Consider the following 18,008-nt stretch of genomic DNA (forward strand, 5'->3'; position numbering starts at 1 on the left):
TATATTATTGGCTATCCTCAGCTTCTTCTCTTTTAAAGAGACGATGGTATTTTCGTCTTTTCATATATCTTCTCTTTTGTAATAATAACAGAACAAAAATATTAACGCATATAACCATAAGTTAAAAAATCTTGGCCTCTTTAAGAATTTAGAAACTTTTTGATATTCAAAATCTATAAAATGATGATTACTAAGAGCATCATAAAATGAAATCAGGGTTATTACGGCTTTATTCTGATTTCTTCCTACTATTAGACTATTTCTTCTTCCTAACTCATTTTTTAGAATTTTCTTTTGTTTCCATTTATTTTGTAAGGTCAAATCATTTTATTTTATCATGAGTAGATAACACATCAGCATCGTTTTGTTTTCACTTTCCATCGAACAAATTGCAAGCCATGGTTCGTTGATCATTATGAATAGATGCAACATGTGATTTATAGACAATAATTTGATTGCAAATATTTTGATTGAGCTTACTATAAAATGAAGATGGCATGAAAAGTTTTTTAATGAAAAGCTTTTGTGGGAATCAACGTGGGCAATAACATGGGGAGGGGGAATGGTTGATGACGATAAAGATTGGCATCCCACGAATTTTATTGTACATATATTGCTTTAAACAAATATTAGTTTAGTAATGAAATGATATTAAATCTAATGATTCACCAAGTGGAAGATATGTTTCAAGTACACAAAGCATCCAAATAATGATTACCAACTTTCATAAGCTTACTTTTTTTTTACTTCGTAAATCCATCTAAGTTAGATCAAATAGAAAACAGACGAACCGATTTTTCTAAGAGCATCTCTATCTGTCTGAGTCTGATCTATATGGGAAAAAAATAACCTCTGGTCCTTGCATCCTTTGCTAACGCGCCTGCCCGGCCGTTCCGGCTCCGAGGAATATGAGATATCCTCACATCCTCAAGTCCTCTTGTAGCCTCTGAAAAACCTCGATCTATGTCGCGAACACTGGCCAATCCATCGGGGTTTGTAGTCATTTCCACTAAGTCCGAGCAATCTGTCTCAAACTGTACCGAAGTTATCATTCTGTCTCTCATACAAGAGGCTGACCAAAGTAAACCTTCCATCTCAGCATGCAAAGCTGAAAGACTCATGTGACACGCCCTTAATCCGAAGTATTCCGAGCCCATTTGATCCTTAAGACTCCACCCTAAGCCACGGTGCTGCCATTATTGATCCATGATGCATCAATTTGACAGGTAGGGATTCGGGGCATCTAAGAGGGCACTGCCTCAATCTCTGTAGTGGAGGGTGGAGGGGATCGTCTTGATCCTCATTTGCTTCCTCCTTCTCGTTAGCTTTTCTCCAACATTCTTCCTTAAGAGAGGCGTGTTGAAGAGTGTCGATTGGAACTTTTTTCCTTAAGAGAGGCGCGTTGAAGAGTGTCGATTGGGGATACATATTTCCCATTAAAGAGTTTGTCGTTCCTCGCCTTCCAAATGTACCAACAGATCCATGGGAAGGTATCAAATTGTGGTTTCAAAGGAGCCACTTCTTTTCTCTTCCAAAACAGAAAGTTCATGTTTTGATAAATGGATGTACTCGGGAAGTAACCAGGAAGAGACGAATAGTTCGATAAAGCCCAAAACTGAAGGGTTGGGGGGAGGGGGTGGCATTCAAAAAGAAGATGATTAATCGACTCCACTGGGCCAGCACATCTAGGACAACTCCTCTCGGTACCCCGGTGTCTACACATGAGCCTCTCTGCCGTCGCCATACAGCCCGAGATATCCTGCCACAAAAAATGCTTCATCTTGCTCGGGGCCTTTATCTTCCACACATGGCTCTGTAGGCCTGTTATACTTGGTTCTATAGCCTCTTCTTGTGAAAGACTCAACTTGGTCAATCGAAGTAGGTCATAGCCGGTTTTAACAGAATAAACTCCTTATTTTGTGTGGTTCCAAACATATCTATCTGGAGCACGAGAACGAGAGGGTTTCAGCCCAAGTATCAAAGGGATATCATCTGGGTGAAAGAAATCTTGTAAAAGCTGTGTATCCCACTCCTTGGTATAATTCCTAATAAAGGAATGAACAAGAAGTTGGGGTAGTCTGTATACAATGTGGTCAGCAGGTCTAGATGGTCGGGCCACTCCATCTGGAACCCAAGACTCACTCCAAACCCTCGTATCTCGACCTGTACCAATTATTTTTCGTAGACCCAATATGAGTAGAGGTTTTTTGCTGCCATAATACTACGCCATCCATATGATGGTGAGTATGTACGTCGATCTTCCAATGGAGATGTGTGATTATAGTATCTCCCTTTTAAAACACGTGCTAATAAGGAGTTCAGATAATGAATTAGTCTCCAGAATTGTTTTGCAAGAAGCGCTATATTGAAATCATGAAGATTGCGAAAGCCTAATCCCCCTGAATCTTTGGGAGTAAGGATCTCGTCCCATGCTATCCAATGTAAACCTCTGCTGTTCTGTTTTGAGCTCCACCAAAAATTAGACGTTGTACTCCTTAATTTATCAGTAATGCCTTGTGAAAGCAAGTAACACGACATCGCAAATGTCGGAACTGCTTGAGCCACATATTTGGCTTGAATTTTTTTTCCTCCTTTAGAAAGGAGTCTTGATGACCAAGTGTTGACTCGCCCATTGAACCGATCTTGTACAAAGGAGAACACTTTCATCTTCGTGCCACCGATTTGTTATGGTAATCCAAGGTACATCCCCATGCTGCCTTCTGAAGAGAAACCCAAGACATCTTTTATATCTTGCTTCCGAGAATACTCCACTCGGTTTCCAAAAAACATAGATGATTTGGATGTATTTAGTCATTGTCCTAATGCCTTTCCATATATGTCTAGAATGTCCATGATCTCCTTGCATTGGCTTAATTCCGCCTTACAAAAGAAAAAATTGTCATCGACAAAAAGAAGATGAGAGATCCTTGGGCTTGCCCTAGCAACACGGAGACCCATAATCTTCTTCTCCGCTTCCGCTCCATTTAGAAGTAAGATCAATGCCTCCATACACATGATAAACAAAAATGGGGAAAAGGGGTCTCCTTGTCTTAACACTCTCCTAGGTAGAATTCGCCCTCTTGGTTTCTCATTGACTAAGACTTGATATGTGTCCAACGTGACATAACACATAATGAGGTCAACCAGTCTTTCATCAAAGCCCATCTTTAGCATCAAAGCCGCTAAGAAGCTCCACTCCACTCTATCATAAGCTTTTCTCATATCTGTTTTAATAGCCATGAAGTCTTCCCTACATCTTTGGTTCGTCCGTAGGGCGTGGAAGTTTTTCTGTGCTATCAGAATGTTGTCAGTTATCAAACGTTTTGCCACAAAGGCAGATTGTGTCTCCGAGATCAAGCGCGGGATAACTCTCTTGAGTCTCTTGCATAGAAGCTTAAATATAATCTTGTAACTAACATTACAAAGACTAATAGGTTTGAACTCGGTCATGTCCCGAGGTTTCTTCTTTTTCGGGATGCGAAAGATATTCGTCTAGTTCAATAGTGGGTCGAAGCTACTCGTCGCAAAGAAATCTCGGACAAGTCTAATAATAACTTGCCGCATCTCCCGCCAAAATTTCTGAAATAATTTACTAGTCATACCATCTGGACCAGGTGCTTTATCCGGGTTGATGTCGAAGAGAGCTCCTCTAATTTCTTGTTCCGACGATTCCTCTAAGAGTAACCTATTGTCGGTACTGAACACCTTTTCCGAGATAAAATGGAGGGAGGCGTCCAGCCTTGTTGGCGAAGAGGTAGAGAAGAGATCTCGAAAGTATTGAACAGCTCCATTCTCCACCTCGATTTCGCTCTCTACCAGCTTTTGTTTGTCTTTGATACTAATTATCCAATTCTGGGCTCTTCGTTGTTTTGTAATGGCATGATGAAATTTTGTTTTCCTGTCACCATATCTATGCTACTGATCTTTGCTTTTTTGTTCCCAAAATGTATTTTCTTCTCTAAATGCCAAGATCAGTTGTCTTCTCAAGTCTTTCAGTTCTTCTGTTGTAGTGAATTCATCATCTTGTGCCAAATTTATCTTTTCTTTTAACTCTTTTATCAATATAGAAGAATTGGTAGGATTTTATTTTTTCCATGAACTAATTTTATTTCGACATTAGGTAACTCTTTGATGAAAATTCGTCATTGGAATTTCATCAAATTGTCTCCATCCCGAGATCACCGCTTCCTTGAACCCCGGTTTTCCAATCCATCTCTTGTCGAATCGAAAATTCTTTCTTATCCTCCTAACATCGAATTGAATCCGTCTCTCATACGCTTACTTTTCATTCATCTTTATTCATTAGATTAATCACTAATCTCCAGGCCCAATTATCATTTAGGTATCAGAAAATTTATCGTTTACTCAAAAGGTATATGTATATTATCTATGTTTTTTGTTTATTTCTTGGTGATGTAATTTTTGTACAGGTCAAATATCCACCACCGTTTTATGCATCACATAGTTCATCATTTATTTTAAAAACATTTTTATAGACTGGATGGTACATCATCTAATTTTATTCGCCAGTCCAACATTTTTATAATTCGTATTACCCACTGTATATTCGGATTAAAGCGTATTGACCAATGTTTAACTCTAATGGTACTGAACAACTGAATATCCTCCAAAAACCCTAATACTTACTTAGGCTTATAAGCCTGTTTACTAATGATCTCTTACGCAAAAGGTTTGTTCTATTAGTACCCTACGTTCGTAGATTAAGCAGCCTGGCTAAATCGGGAATAAAAGATTTGATAAGAACTGAACAGCACCATAGGCTCACAATTTTATCTTCTTCTTTTGAAAGATGAACTAGAGCTTGATCTGCGCACCCGTGCGGATCTTTGTTTTTATTTTTTATAAGTGATAATATATTTTAAAATTTACTCGTTTAAATAATATTTTAATATAATATTTCTAAACACAATAATTTTATAGTTTATATTGAGTAATTTTGTTTTATCTTGTAAACCATCAAATGTATCATCCATATTTTAAAATATGATCCGTATATCCACACAAATGTATTTTTATATTTATAGATCAAAATTTTATGATAATGCATAACTAAATGGTTGTATATACTATTTAAAATATATGGTCTTATATATTTTCTACTTTTTAACATTTATCATACTGAATTTACATTGGACTATTATTTATATAAAAATATATGTAACATAATATATTTATATATTAATCTATATATTATATAAATGTTTTTTGTAACTTTTGTTTTAGTTATTACTTATAAATAATAAAAATATAATTATATAGCTTTTAAAACAATATTTTTCATTAACTATTTAAAGTTAGATAGAGAATTAATAAGAAAAAAATCATATAAGGTAAGTTAGTTAATATGGAATTAATTATTATGTATATATGAAATTAATAAAATAATTACCATATAAAGTATGTATTTAATTATGAAATGTATATATGGAATTTATTAATTTAAAACACACATATTAAATAGGAAAAACAAAGAATATTAAAAGCCATGTTTATTAATTATTGTTGCCATGATTTTTTAGTTAAAATTTGATTTTGAAAATGCATTAATTGAAGAGAAAAGAAAAAGATCCCAAAAATAGGTTAATTAATAACTTTTCATTGTAAATATAGTGGAAAACTAAGGTGGAATCTAATTTTGTACTCCTATTTTAATAGATTAGACTAGACCCTCATCCGCGCGCCAACGCGGATATGAATTTTCAGTTTTTAATTATTTATTTTATTAAATGATGTATTTGTAATATTCGTTCATATTATATTCGTTAAGTAAATATTTTTGCATCTTAAACTATCTATTTTTTTACGAATGTGTGATATCATATAAAAAATATAAAAAAATGAGTATAGAGTTAATTAGATAATTTTAAAAACATAAATTTTTCTTTCGTGTGCGATATCATATAAATAATGATCCGTCCAGTTAACAAAAATCATGATTATTTTATGTGTAATTTTTTTTTATTTTGACTATTTCCTTAAAACTATATTAAATTTTACATATTTTAATTAGAATATTTTTAATATCTTTACCTTTTTATTTGAAATGCAACTCAATATTTTTTTAACAATTATAACAAAATATTTAAAAAATATTTTTAGATTTTTTTTGAAAAATATGAAAATTAAATTTTAAATTAAAATTATCCTAAAATATGATAAGTTTTGATGTAAACGAAAATTTAAATTATGTCAAAATAATGATATTCAATGATAATAACAATTTTAATTGATTATTTTTAAAAAAATACATTTACAAAAATATTGTTTGAAAGAAAATTCATTTATATTTCAAATATAAAATGAAAATATTATAATTAAATAATTAAAAATATAATTAAAAACCATAAATTTAGCAAATGACAACTGAGTTATATTATGCTAAAATTTTCTTTGTAAAAATTTATCAAATGACAAATGAGTTATGAGCAAATAATACCATATAATTTTTAAAAACATAGTCATTTTTAAATATTTTTTGAATAAATAATTATTTTTAAATTTAATCAACTGAAAATAATATTCGTACAATTGTGTGAGTCAAATTCTAATTTTATTGGTGCATGCTATATATTAGTGCTGCATGTTTTAGGTAACATTTTAATGATACAGGTTTTTAAAAATCTCCATTATTAAAATTATGCAAGTAAAGATAACTCATGAGTTTTTTTGGTTGATTAAATGACATTATGTCCAAATTTATTTAAGGATATTTCATTAAGTTAATTGAAAAAGGCAAACAATAAAATAGAAAGTTTAAATTCATTTAAGCATATTTCATTAATGTAACTGAAAGGACAAGTAATAAATTAGGCAGTTTTATTCGTTTTAAGATATTTTATAAATGCAACTGAAAAAACAATAAAAAAAGAAATTTAATTAATGAAGTAAGAATATTTTTAAATGGGTATTTATCTTTTTAATGATACAGATATAGTTAGGTTATGTTTACATTAAAATTAATTGGCCCCTATTAAAAAAAAATCTAAAGCCCAAATAGGTTTTCAACCAGGCTGCAGAAAGATACAGTTCTCTTTCCTCTGCTTCTTCCCAGAGTCTCTCATTTCTGCCGCTTCAGAGGTAGAACAAGCCCAGGAAATAGAAATTCACACTTGTAGAGTCGCTGGTATGGTTTTATGAACAATCAGAGGACCAATATCAGTTTTAATCGAAGATGCATTGCATCAGGAGCTCGATCATACAACAATTGAGATTCAGAGTGCCCCTGAGACCGGTTTTACTTCTTGGGAAGGAGAATGTTTTCAAGAGCATTGGTAAAATGAATTTCACATCAGCAGGAGGAGGAGGCAAAGATCAAATCTTGAGTAAGGTTATTGAACTGGTCAAGAAGTACGACACAACCAATGCCTATAAGCTGGTAAAACATAACAACTGGTGCTGTTTCTTGTGTTGTGTATAGCGTTTGTTAATGACAAAAGTTGTTGTAACACGGTTTGTGGTCATATATTCAAATGTGACCACACTGCTGTTTTGTATCAAACTCATGAGAACCTTTACACATATGATGCAACCATCGTTCTTAATTACATAGTGGGAAACATCAAAAACAATGTAGAAACAGAGAGAGACTCTAACTCGGTTCTGTGACTGAAGCGCCAGCTAAACAAGAAATTTACTGTTTAATGTTTAAATCTTTAGTTGAAAATATTGACACCATGCAGCTTGCTATGATCTTGAACTGTGACCCTGTAACTTGATCTTCCCTGAGGTGTAGACACGGAAGCCGTTAGTAGAGGAAACAAGCTTTATACGTTTGTGTGTATTGGTTGATCTGTGATTGCATCTATATAGCTTAGGCACATGTACTGGCTTAACGACGCACGTGTTTTCCATGTCGGGGATTGCGTGGAGTTGGGAAGGGAGATCGATTTCAAACTCTCCCAAATCATCAGTAACAGCTTTAATCCATTTGGATCTCCTTTTGTATCCAGTGTGGCACTTGATGGCAACTGTGGCACCTGTGAGGATTAATCATGTTAAGTATTCAGATAGAAGAATAAAACATATAGAGAGACTCATGAATAGGTAGGTGCCTGGAATAGCTATAGAGGGAAGGTGAGGACGCCAAGTGTCGCAAAGAAGAGATCCGGCGATGATCACAGAGGAGAGTTTTTGTTCACCGTAGCCAGCCATCTCCACCATCTCTGTTCTGCTCCATATCTTCCCTGCAGCTGCAAACGCTCCTTGACACAAGAACAAGAAGAAGAATAACAAGAAGCAACGTAGGATGAATAAGCTTCCCATTTTAAATGTTTACTTTCTGTTTAAGAAATGGAAGAAGCATGTTTAATCACTATATATAAGGAGTTAAAGAAGAAGAGGTATTTAAGGTGGGAGAGAGACTCTTTGCGTGGCTTCAGGTAACACAGCTCTGTACGGCAGTCTTTTTCATTTTTATAATTATATAATTTTCTAATTAGATATAGAAATTTTTATTAATGGCTGACCTTAGATGAGATAGGTCAATCTTTGAAATGAATCAATCAACCGTCGTTGAAAGAGAAAGAGAGACGGCGCTTGGAAGCAATTACTGAGTGGTTCGCCTACTCTTTCATTTAACTTCATCTTCATATGAAGTATTAAATTGAATTTGGTGCTACGTTTGTGTATGTAATTGTGACGTTCCTCCTTTTTCTTTATTAATTAGTTTATCTATAAGCTACAATCTGCGATGGAGTGGGAAACAAAGAATCAAGCCTACCCCCAACTATACTCTCTCAAGTCTCACCCACATTTTAGCTTTCAAAGTTCAAACACTTGAGCTTAGAGATTTTACCTTTGTGGGTTTGGTCGACGCCACGTGGTGGCGTATCTAGTCTATGGAGTCAGCACTATTCATTGGGTTTAAGGTTTTGTTGACCAAACCACATTTTCTAAAAATTAAATACTGAAAAAGAGTTGGGCCAAACGAACCTTATCTATTGACAGGTCCATTTTCTTTAAAGGCTTTTATATTCGAGCAGCGAATATCTTGGCTCATTGAGTATCTAACAATAGTAAAAGCACAATATACTCAATAGAGAGGCTGCCACATCATTTAATTAAATCCATGAATCAGAAACAATTATTTGACCACGTCAGAACAGCTTTGTTTAGAGAAAATGGGCTTTGGCGTAGTTTCCAAATTTCACGGCCATCGAGCCCGACAATTTCAAATTTATGTTCAACATCTCGATTCTCTGTAATCCACTCTTCCACTCTATCTTCCATCTTTGTAATCCCCCTCCTAATCAATGATGCTTTTTATACCTTCTGGCTGGTTTCGTTCCAATTTCCGTTCATCCTCCTCTTATATAAATGGCTTCGTCTAAACCTAAATCCTATCAAAATCGAAACCTAGCAGTAAGAGCAACTGAAACCCCTAATCGTAGAGCGCCTTTCTGATCGATGAGCAGGTATGACATTGACATCCTCATATTTACTTTTATTTACGACCAAATTCCACTTACCCATACAATATGAAATCAACTTCCTGATGTGCTAGATTTCTGTTCGTTAAGATTCAGTTCCACTGTCGTAACGATTCAGTCCCTCTGATTAATTGTTGGTGTGAGTGTGATTGTAGCCTCTGAGAAATAATATTAAACGATGGAGATAACTACAATCTATAGCGTGGAATTGGAAGAGGATACTTTTGGAGAAATCTCAGGGCATCAAGGAGCTGCCACTCGGCTAAGAGATGGGTCCACTGGACTCACGTTATTTACTTGGAAAGTAATCTTTATCTCTCCCTCTCTTGAGTTTTAGTTTGTCTCATTCTCCTGGTTTCTTTGTCCAGTTACGGACGATTCAAAAATTCACTGTGAGCTAATCATATAGAGACTCAACACCGAAAGATACACCTCTAATTTGATGTTGCTTTGTTTTAATCCCCAGTCTTGAATTTTGCACTACCTTTCCTTTTAAAAATAAATATCTTCTTAGTTTAACTACAAGTGAATTAATATAATTACAAAGATTAAGTGATTGTGAATATATGGCTAATATATATAATGATGTGTTTTCCTGTGAAACTGTTTGGTGTCACTTTGTCCCAATGATAGGAAAGATTCAACGGCACTTTTCCACTTTTATCTTCTAGGTCCCTGAATCTACAATCACACTTTGATGATCTAATTATCGTACTGCAAAATTGAATTATTCTACCTTTGATTTGGTTCGTATATGTTGTGTTATGTTCCATGGGTTTCTATGCTTGAACGCGCATTCTATCAATCATATTGACTTATTTTCCTGTCTGAGAATATTTTTCTACATTATTTTTCTTATGGATTTGCTTCCTACTTCTTCAAAGAGGAGTATATTTTAAGTGGCTCACGATATCAAAAAAACTCCTTCGGGAAATGTTACAGCTATTGCCAATGTTAAATTTCAGCTAATGATTGGTACCCGGTTAAAGTAAGAGTGACTTTGTTTTCTTTCCTTCTCCAGAGTCTCACAAGGTTTGGGATTTTATTGCATCTGATCATTATTGCTGTGAGAAATGGGTATAGGGAGATGAAAGTATCATCAAAGATATCAGAGGGCACATGAAGGAGAATAACATATTTGGATTGAGAGTGATGATATTTTGCGGACAGACCAAATTCAGCATCAAGTCAACGTTCATGAGAGAGAGAGGTATTCTTAATTAGTATAATGTGTCCTAGATTGCAAGTCATTGTTCTTATGTTTCTTTAGATGGAATTTTATAACACAATGGTCGAGAGAAGATGTTGATGGTGAAAAAGCTGCGATGCAGGCATACAAAGCAGCTAAAAAATATTGACCAAGGTGATGAAGCTGTTGAACCAGACAAGGTTTCCTATGGACTAATGAAAAAGGTAGATGACTTCAAAATTGCTTTGAAAGAAACTTGGGGTTAATGGTCCCAGTAAATTTGTGTACCAAAACTAACTCTTCAAATGTACTTGATGGTCTGATAATAATATCTCAAGAAAGAGAATGACGATGTGGATGTCAAATTTGGTAAAGGCTGGCTGCTTCTTTACAGGTATATAGAAATATTAGCCCTGTTCTTTTACCATTCGTGGCGTCAGCGGTAGCGATAGAGCAAAACGACGGTGACTGAATTGAATAATAAAGCAAAACGACGTTGACTGAGCTATTTATTGCCGCTGGGTAACGAAGCAGCAGATTTTTTTTGCAAACAGAGGTTCTCACTGAAAATATTAGCGTCCATGAAAGACGTCACGGACAACACCTGCGATCACTTCCAGCGATTATTTATGTTTCCACCATGCTACTTTTCTCTCAACTAAAGTTACTTTTTCTTGCTGCTGTCGCTACCGCAGCTATTCCTTAACGAGCAGGGCTATTATATATTGTACAATCCTTCAGATTCAATCGTGTTTCAGTTATGAACAATACAGCAAAGTGAGTCTGCATGTAATATTCTTTGGGAATTTATGTGTGACTCATAAAATGTAGTTGACACATCAAAACATTACTGTCATGTTTGTTTCGCAGTTGTGTTGTTGTGTTAATGTTGATGGAATATGCAAACAATATTGTATATGTGATAAACCGGCAAATACATATTCAATTTGCCAGCAGATCCTTAGGTAGTAGTGCACATTTGCCTCTGTCAGTACAATTCATTTCACATTTTACTCATAAAGTAGCCTAACATAAGAGCTGGGTTTACCGTCTTCGTACTTTGCATGAGATTTAAAACGGTGTAATGGAATCTTATAAGATGTATGTATGAGACAGAGAGAGAGAGAGAGAATCTCTACTTTTGTTCAGTGCTTATTGCGGCCAAAACATATTCTACGGACTATTGTCAAATGTCAGCACTACCAGACAATTTTTATTGTTGAGAACGCCAGTTTTGGCTTATATTAATTTGGGGCTTATCAATTGTTTGTTCCAATCATCTTTAAAAAATGAATCAAATCCACTTTCATAATTTTACTATTTTCAGTTATTGTTTAGTAAATAAAACAAAAATAGTATTATACCGCTCAATCTAAGCATGTGATTTGTTGGCAGAGATCCTGAATCTCTCATTGTTGAATATTTCATCTCATGCTTTTATTTGTACCTTTTGTTAGTTTTTCCTGTGGAAAAAAGCTGGTGACAACAAGGTTAATGAGACATAAGATTTTGAGTATATAATAATACATTTTCACATGTTGAAATTGAGCTAAAACTCAATTTGGAAGCATGAACCGGAAGACATTTTCTCTGGTTCGATCAGGACTCATGACTAAATATGGTTTTCATTCATTGTGATTAATGCCTATACATATAAATTTTCTCTGGTACATATAAATTTGCTCTGGTTCAATCAGGAGTCATGACTAATTATAATTTTCATTCATTGTGATTAATGCCTATGCATATATATACAAAGCCATTTTCTGTTCTAAAATGATTTTTTTATTATCCTTTCTGTTTTTTTTGGACAACATTATCCTTTCTGTTAAACATATATTTATAACCTTTAAAATGAACTACACTTTACAATAGTACTATAAATTTCCAAAATCTAATTTAACTTACACAAAAGCTGCCATTTCCTAGCTAACCATAAAAAAACCACTGACCTAAGGAGGACCCACACCCATCTGGTCATCTTCGTGTATTATAGATGATACACACAGTAACCAAACACATCATATATACTAGCCCTGCGACTTTGCCCCGAACCGAATCAGCCGAACCGAACCAAAATTTTCGGTTTTCGGTTCGGTTCATTTTTAATTTTTTTTTTTTAGAAAAACCAAAAATAACCGAAATTAACCGTAAATAACCAAAAACCCGAACCAAAAATAACCGAAATATCCGAATTTAACCAAAAACAAACTTTTTTAAAAACCTATACCGAAATTAACCAAAAATAAAAAAAAAAATCGGTTATTTTCGGAAATTTAAGTGAAAACCGAAAATAACCGAGAACTGAACCGAACCGAACCGAAATTTAAGAATGAAAACCACTTTACAGAGTTCCATCTCAAGAAGGAGAAACCAGACACAAATCACCATGGCCAGGGTCTTCAAGACATTCTCCCAATTCACAGATCTCACTGACAACGTATCTGGAAACGCCTAAATCACAATATAATAAGCCAAGAACAAAACAACTTTGAAACGCTATAAACGATAAAGTAAACAACTAATTATGGAATATTAGCAATGAAACATGCTTGAGAAAGAAAACCATAATCCGAGAAAAAACTGATTTTTTCCCCTCATACATCAATCATAATATACGAAGACTTCCATAATTTACATTCACGTGATCTCAACAATGATACTCCCATTAAAGAAAATGTTCCCAAAATACCTCATACATATTATGGCTCTATGTTTATAATCAACTTCTGTATCCACCAACTTACAAATACACCAAGCGCTTTTAAAAAAAAAAAAAATACCATACAACACACTATCAGTTCAAGAAAAAAAAACTTACAACACACCTACTACATAGTATTAGATTTTTTTATTTAATCATTTAATTTTTTTAATTTTTAGGGAACAAACCATAAAATCAAAACGCAAAAACTAGAATTTAAAAAATAAATAGAATGAAGATTATGTACAATCAAGGTTTAATTAATAAAATGATGAAGTTAGAAAAAAAAATAATAATAAATAGAATAAATAGTTTAATCTAAAAGCTTATCTTTTTTTTTGCAACTGATTTTAATCTAAAAGCTTATCTCTGGTAGATTTTTATAAGTCTGAATATGGGATAATGAAACGACAAATTAAGACAACTATAAAGCATCCAAAATCGCAACAAAAAAAAGAGAAAAAAAATCACAAGTAGCATTAACCCAAAACAGATATAAACGTGAAGATATAATCACACCCAGACATTATATTATAAATAGTTTATGCAAGTTATTACTCGCTTCAAACACTATGAACAAGATAGATCAAATCAAACCACTCATAACAAATCTAAAAACAAAAGAGCACATAAGACAACATTAAATTTATCTGAACAATAATATATAGATGTAAGACAACTATACATATATCAGTAAAATCATATCTTAAATTCATTTTAATTGCTTAAACAATTATTACTATTTTTGAAAACGGGTAAACAAATAAAAATGAAAAAACAATGTAATTTACTTTCTAAACATTAGATTTACATTTAAAATTATATCTGTCACATGTAAAATATATTCAAAATATATATTGTATTCAAAAGATCAATTAGAAATTATTTGGCAAAATAAATATAATAGTACAAGTCAAAATATATAATCCGCGCGAAGCGCGGAGAAAAATTCTAGTATCATTAGAAGCTTAACAGAGCTGGAGCTGGTGATTATCTGTTAATTAATCATGCGCTTAGAAAAGCATACAAATGGTTTGGGTCATTTGGAGAAGATCAAGACCGTAAATGTGGGAAACTGGGACCCTTTCTCCTACAGGCTACAGCTGTCTGATCTGATTGGTCGATCCAGCTTGATGGCAATGAGCCCCACCACACACACATCCAACCCCAGCTGTTTTTTTCTGTTCGGTTTGGTCCAATTTTAAAAACATTTCCCCCAAATCAAAGCAAGTTTCAATGTCTTGGGCGTTTTCGTTATGTCCGATAATAATTTTATGTTTGCGTTTTGGTACTAAACTAATTGGGCCGAATAATGGGCTCATACTAGCTTTAAGTCAGCCCCTTTCGGTAAAATTACTCGCTCTCGTTTAATGCTTGCACTCCACTTCCGAAACAGCAAAAACTGCGCTGCGTCCTTTTGAGGATGAATCAGTAAATGATCGCTGACGTCCGCGGGAGATTTGATGGTTCGGAAAAAAAAAAAAGCAGAGAAGAGAGATGTCACATTTAACGTGTTTTACTTTTATGTGAATGGTATGGAAAGAGAGCAATGACAGCTCATCGTTTTCGCGGTAAAAAAAAAAACATTAAAGGTAAAACAGAGTGACGTATTAACTCTACCTCGGCACTTTTCAGATTATCACGGAAACTCAAAGCTCTGAAACCTGCTCTACGAGAATTAAGTAAGGAGAAGTTTGGAGATATTTTTAAGAAGACAAGCGAGGCTTATAAGAATCTTTGTGAAGCACAAGTAAAGAATCTGGAGAATCCTGGGCAGATAAGTATGGAAGTGGAATCAAGGACTTATAGCAGATGGCTGTTATTATCTGGAATAGAGGAAAAGGTTATCGGTCAAAGAGCCAAGATACATTGGCTTCATGTTGGTGATGGAAATAATAAAAGTTATCACAGGGCAGCTAAGGTTAGAGAAACGAGAAATGCTATTAGAGAGATCAAGCGTCCAGATGGTTCAATGGCAGTCACTCAAGACGACATTAAAGAAGAAGCTGTGGAGCATTTCTATACTTTCTTAACTCATTCTCCAGCAGATTATGAAGGGGCAAGCTTGGAGGATCTGAAATCATTACTTAACTATGAATGTTCGGAGGAGGATAGGAATGTGCTGCTACAAGAGGTTAGTAGTGAAGAAGTGAAGAAGGTTTTGTTCTCTATGGCTGCAGATAAATCACCGGGTCCCGACGGGTATACCACGGAGTTTTTTAAAGCTACTTGGGCTATTACCGGGAGTGATTTTGTGATAGCTATCAAATCCTTCTTCGACACAGGTTTCCTTCCTAAGGGAATCAATTCCACCATCCTGGCGCTTATTCCGAAGAACAATGATGCAATTTGTATGAAGGATTACCGCCCTATCTCTTGTTGCAACGTAATTTACAAAGTCATATCGAAGATTCTGGCTAATCGCATGAAGAGTTTGCTTCCTCTCTTCATATCTTTAAATCAGTCAGCATTTGTAAAGGACAGACTTATCATGGAAAATGTTCTTCTTGCGTCAGAACTGGTCAAGAGTTACCACAAAGACTCAGTTTCAGAGAGATGTGCAGTCAAGATAGACATTTCGAAAGCTTTCGACTCGGTGCAGTGGAATTTTCTGTTAACGGTTTTGGCTGCTTTAAATTTCCCGGAGAAGTATATAGTATGGATCAAGAAATGCATTGAGCTGGCATCTTTCTCCATTCAGGTTAATGGAGAGCTAGCGGGCTATTTCAACAGTAAGAGGGGACTGCGTCAGGGTTGCTCCCTGTCACCCTACCTGTTTGTAATATGCATGCAGGTTTTGACTAAGTTGCTCGATAAAGCAGCAGTGGAGAAGAAGATTGGATACCACCCTTATTGTAAAGAGTTGAAGTTAACCCATATATGTTTTGCGGATGATGTGCTAGTGTTTTCAGATGGGAAGCAGCGATCCATTGAAGGCATTTTAGCAGTTTTTAAGCAGTTTGCAAGGATATCTGGACTTAACATCAGTCTTGAAAAATCTACGTTGTATCTAGCTGGGGTTAGAGAAGAAGATAGTGCAACAATACTGGAACAATTCCCCTTTGAAGCTGGATCTCTCCCGGTAAGATATCTTGGGCTTCCTCTTCTGACTAAGAAAATGAATGCTCAAGACTATAGTCCTCTCATTTCAAGAATAAGGGCTCGTATCTCCTCGTGGACAGCGAGACATCTTACGTTTGCGGGCAGACTTCAGCTCATTGGCTCAGTCTTATATAGTATAATAAACTTCTGGATGTCAGCATATAGATTGCCAAACTCGTGTGTTCAAGAGATACAGAGCTTATGCGCGGCTTTTCTATGGTCTGGTCCAGTTCTGTCTACAAGGAAAGCTAAGATAGCTTGGTCAGACGTGTGCATGCCTAAGGGTGAAGGAGGATTAGGACTGAGAAACTTGTATGAAGCTAATAGAATCTCTTGTCTAAAGCTCATTTGGAGATTATTAGCTGAGAGAAACTCCTTATGGGTTCAGTGGATATGGAAGTATCTCATACGGAAGGGTTCTTTTTGGAGTGTTAAGGAGAATAGTTCTTTGGGATCATGGATGTGGAAGAAGCTGTTGAAGCTAAGACCGGTCAGCTAACAAAAAAGGAGATTAATAGTGGCTCGAATACTTCTTTCTGGTTGGAAGATTGGTCGCCATTGGGAAAGCTGATTGAAGTAACAGGAGATGGAGGATGTATGGCGCTGGGCATTCCGTTAAATGCAACAGTTGAAAGAGCAATACAGATTTACAGAGCTAGAAGACAGCGAACCCCTGTGTATAGGCTAATAGAACAAGAAATTATAAAGTTAAAAAACAGAGGACTTAACATGTTGGAGGATGACTGTCTATGGAAAAGGGAGAGTGGAGATTTCAGGACAGGTTTCAGTACGTCTCAAACATGGAATCTCATAAGAGCTCATGCGCCTAAAGTTTCTTGGAGTACAGGGATATGGTTCCCTGAAGCAACTCCGAAGTTTGCTTTTCTTGCGTGGATTGCTATTCAAAATAGATTAGCAACAGGAGATAGGGTTCTAAGATGGAACCCTCAAGTAATATCTATTTGTTGGCTCTGCAAAAGAGAGATGGAAACCAGAGATCACATTTTCTTTGAGTGTGCATACTCAAAGGAAGTTTGGAGAGTGACTGTGGGAAATCTTGTGGGTAGTGGAGTTATTTACCAATGGGATCAAGTGGTTAGATTGGTGGTGAATGGGACTTGGGAGAGATGTGTTAAGTTCCTGTTTAGATATTGCTTTCAGGCGGTTGTTTATGCACTTTGGCAGGAGAGAAATATAAGAAGAGCAGAAGAGAAGTCGCAGCCAATTTCTTGTTTGATAGCAAGATTGGAGAAATTGGTGAGAAACAGAATTACGTCTTTGAGAAGGAAGAATTGGAGGAAGTATGAGAAGACTATGGAAGTTTGGATGGGGAGAATTTAGAACAGAGTAGTAAAGAAATTTCTTTATATATTTTCATAGAAATGGTTGCAGTTTTTTCTGTACAAAAGTTTTTTTTGAGATGAATAAATTTAAAATTTCTTTCAAAAAAAAAAAAAAAAAAAACAGAGTGACGTATGGGAAGACGACCAGTCAAACTGTTTTTACTCTCCGCGTCGCGACGAGAGCCTCTTTGAGGTGAAATTAAAGAAGCCAGCTATAGAGT

The 18,008-nt window shown here is 35.1% G+C and overlaps 1 protein-coding gene and 1 long non-coding RNA gene across 4 annotated transcripts; one reads left to right on the plus strand and one right to left on the minus strand.

Annotated features, from left to right (window-relative positions):
• Positions 1 to 7,483: 7,483 nt before the first annotated feature.
• Positions 7,484 to 8,607, minus strand: LOC106409203. Of its 2 annotated transcripts, XM_022705791.2 has the most exons (3): positions 8,073 to 8,607; positions 7,862 to 7,997; positions 7,484 to 7,742 (listed from the first exon to the last, which is right to left on the minus strand). In XM_022705791.2, the coding sequence occupies exons 1-3, from the start codon at positions 8,281 to 8,283 to the stop codon at positions 7,652 to 7,654; spliced, it is 438 nt and encodes a 145-aa protein (XP_022561512.1). In that variant the 5' UTR covers positions 8,284 to 8,607; the 3' UTR covers positions 7,484 to 7,651. The 2 variants fall into 2 exon arrangements, with proteins under 2 accessions (XP_022561512.1, XP_013705325.1); XM_013849871.3 differs by having other exon boundaries at positions 7,484 to 7,997; positions 8,073 to 8,333.
• Positions 8,608 to 9,124: 517 nt separating this feature from the next.
• Positions 9,125 to 11,507, plus strand: LOC106411870. Of its 2 annotated transcripts, none has more exons than XR_007326087.1 (4): positions 9,125 to 9,434; positions 9,524 to 10,659; positions 10,781 to 10,862; positions 10,977 to 11,507. It is a non-coding gene; the product is annotated as an uncharacterized LOC106411870 (long non-coding RNA). The 2 variants fall into 2 exon arrangements; XR_001282451.3 differs by having other exon boundaries at positions 9,132 to 9,434; positions 9,605 to 10,659.
• Positions 11,508 to 18,008: the final 6,501 nt, after the last annotated feature.

The sequence above is a fragment of the Brassica napus genome, chromosome C7 (assembly GCF_020379485.1).
Source record: "Brassica napus cultivar Da-Ae chromosome C7, Da-Ae, whole genome shotgun sequence".
NCBI lineage: Eukaryota > Viridiplantae > Streptophyta > Magnoliopsida > Brassicales > Brassicaceae > Brassica > Brassica napus.

Bases quoted from the DNA above. Each gene is read 5' to 3' on its own strand.
- LOC106409203 (XM_013849871.3), bottom strand. From the start codon at position 8,283: ATGGGAAGCTTATTCATCCTACGTTGCTTCTTGTTATTCTTCTTCTTG. The intron at 7,998-8,072 runs GCACCTACCTAT...TAATCCTCACAG, and splicing joins TCCCTCTATAGCTATTCCAG to GTGCCACAGTTGCCATCAAG.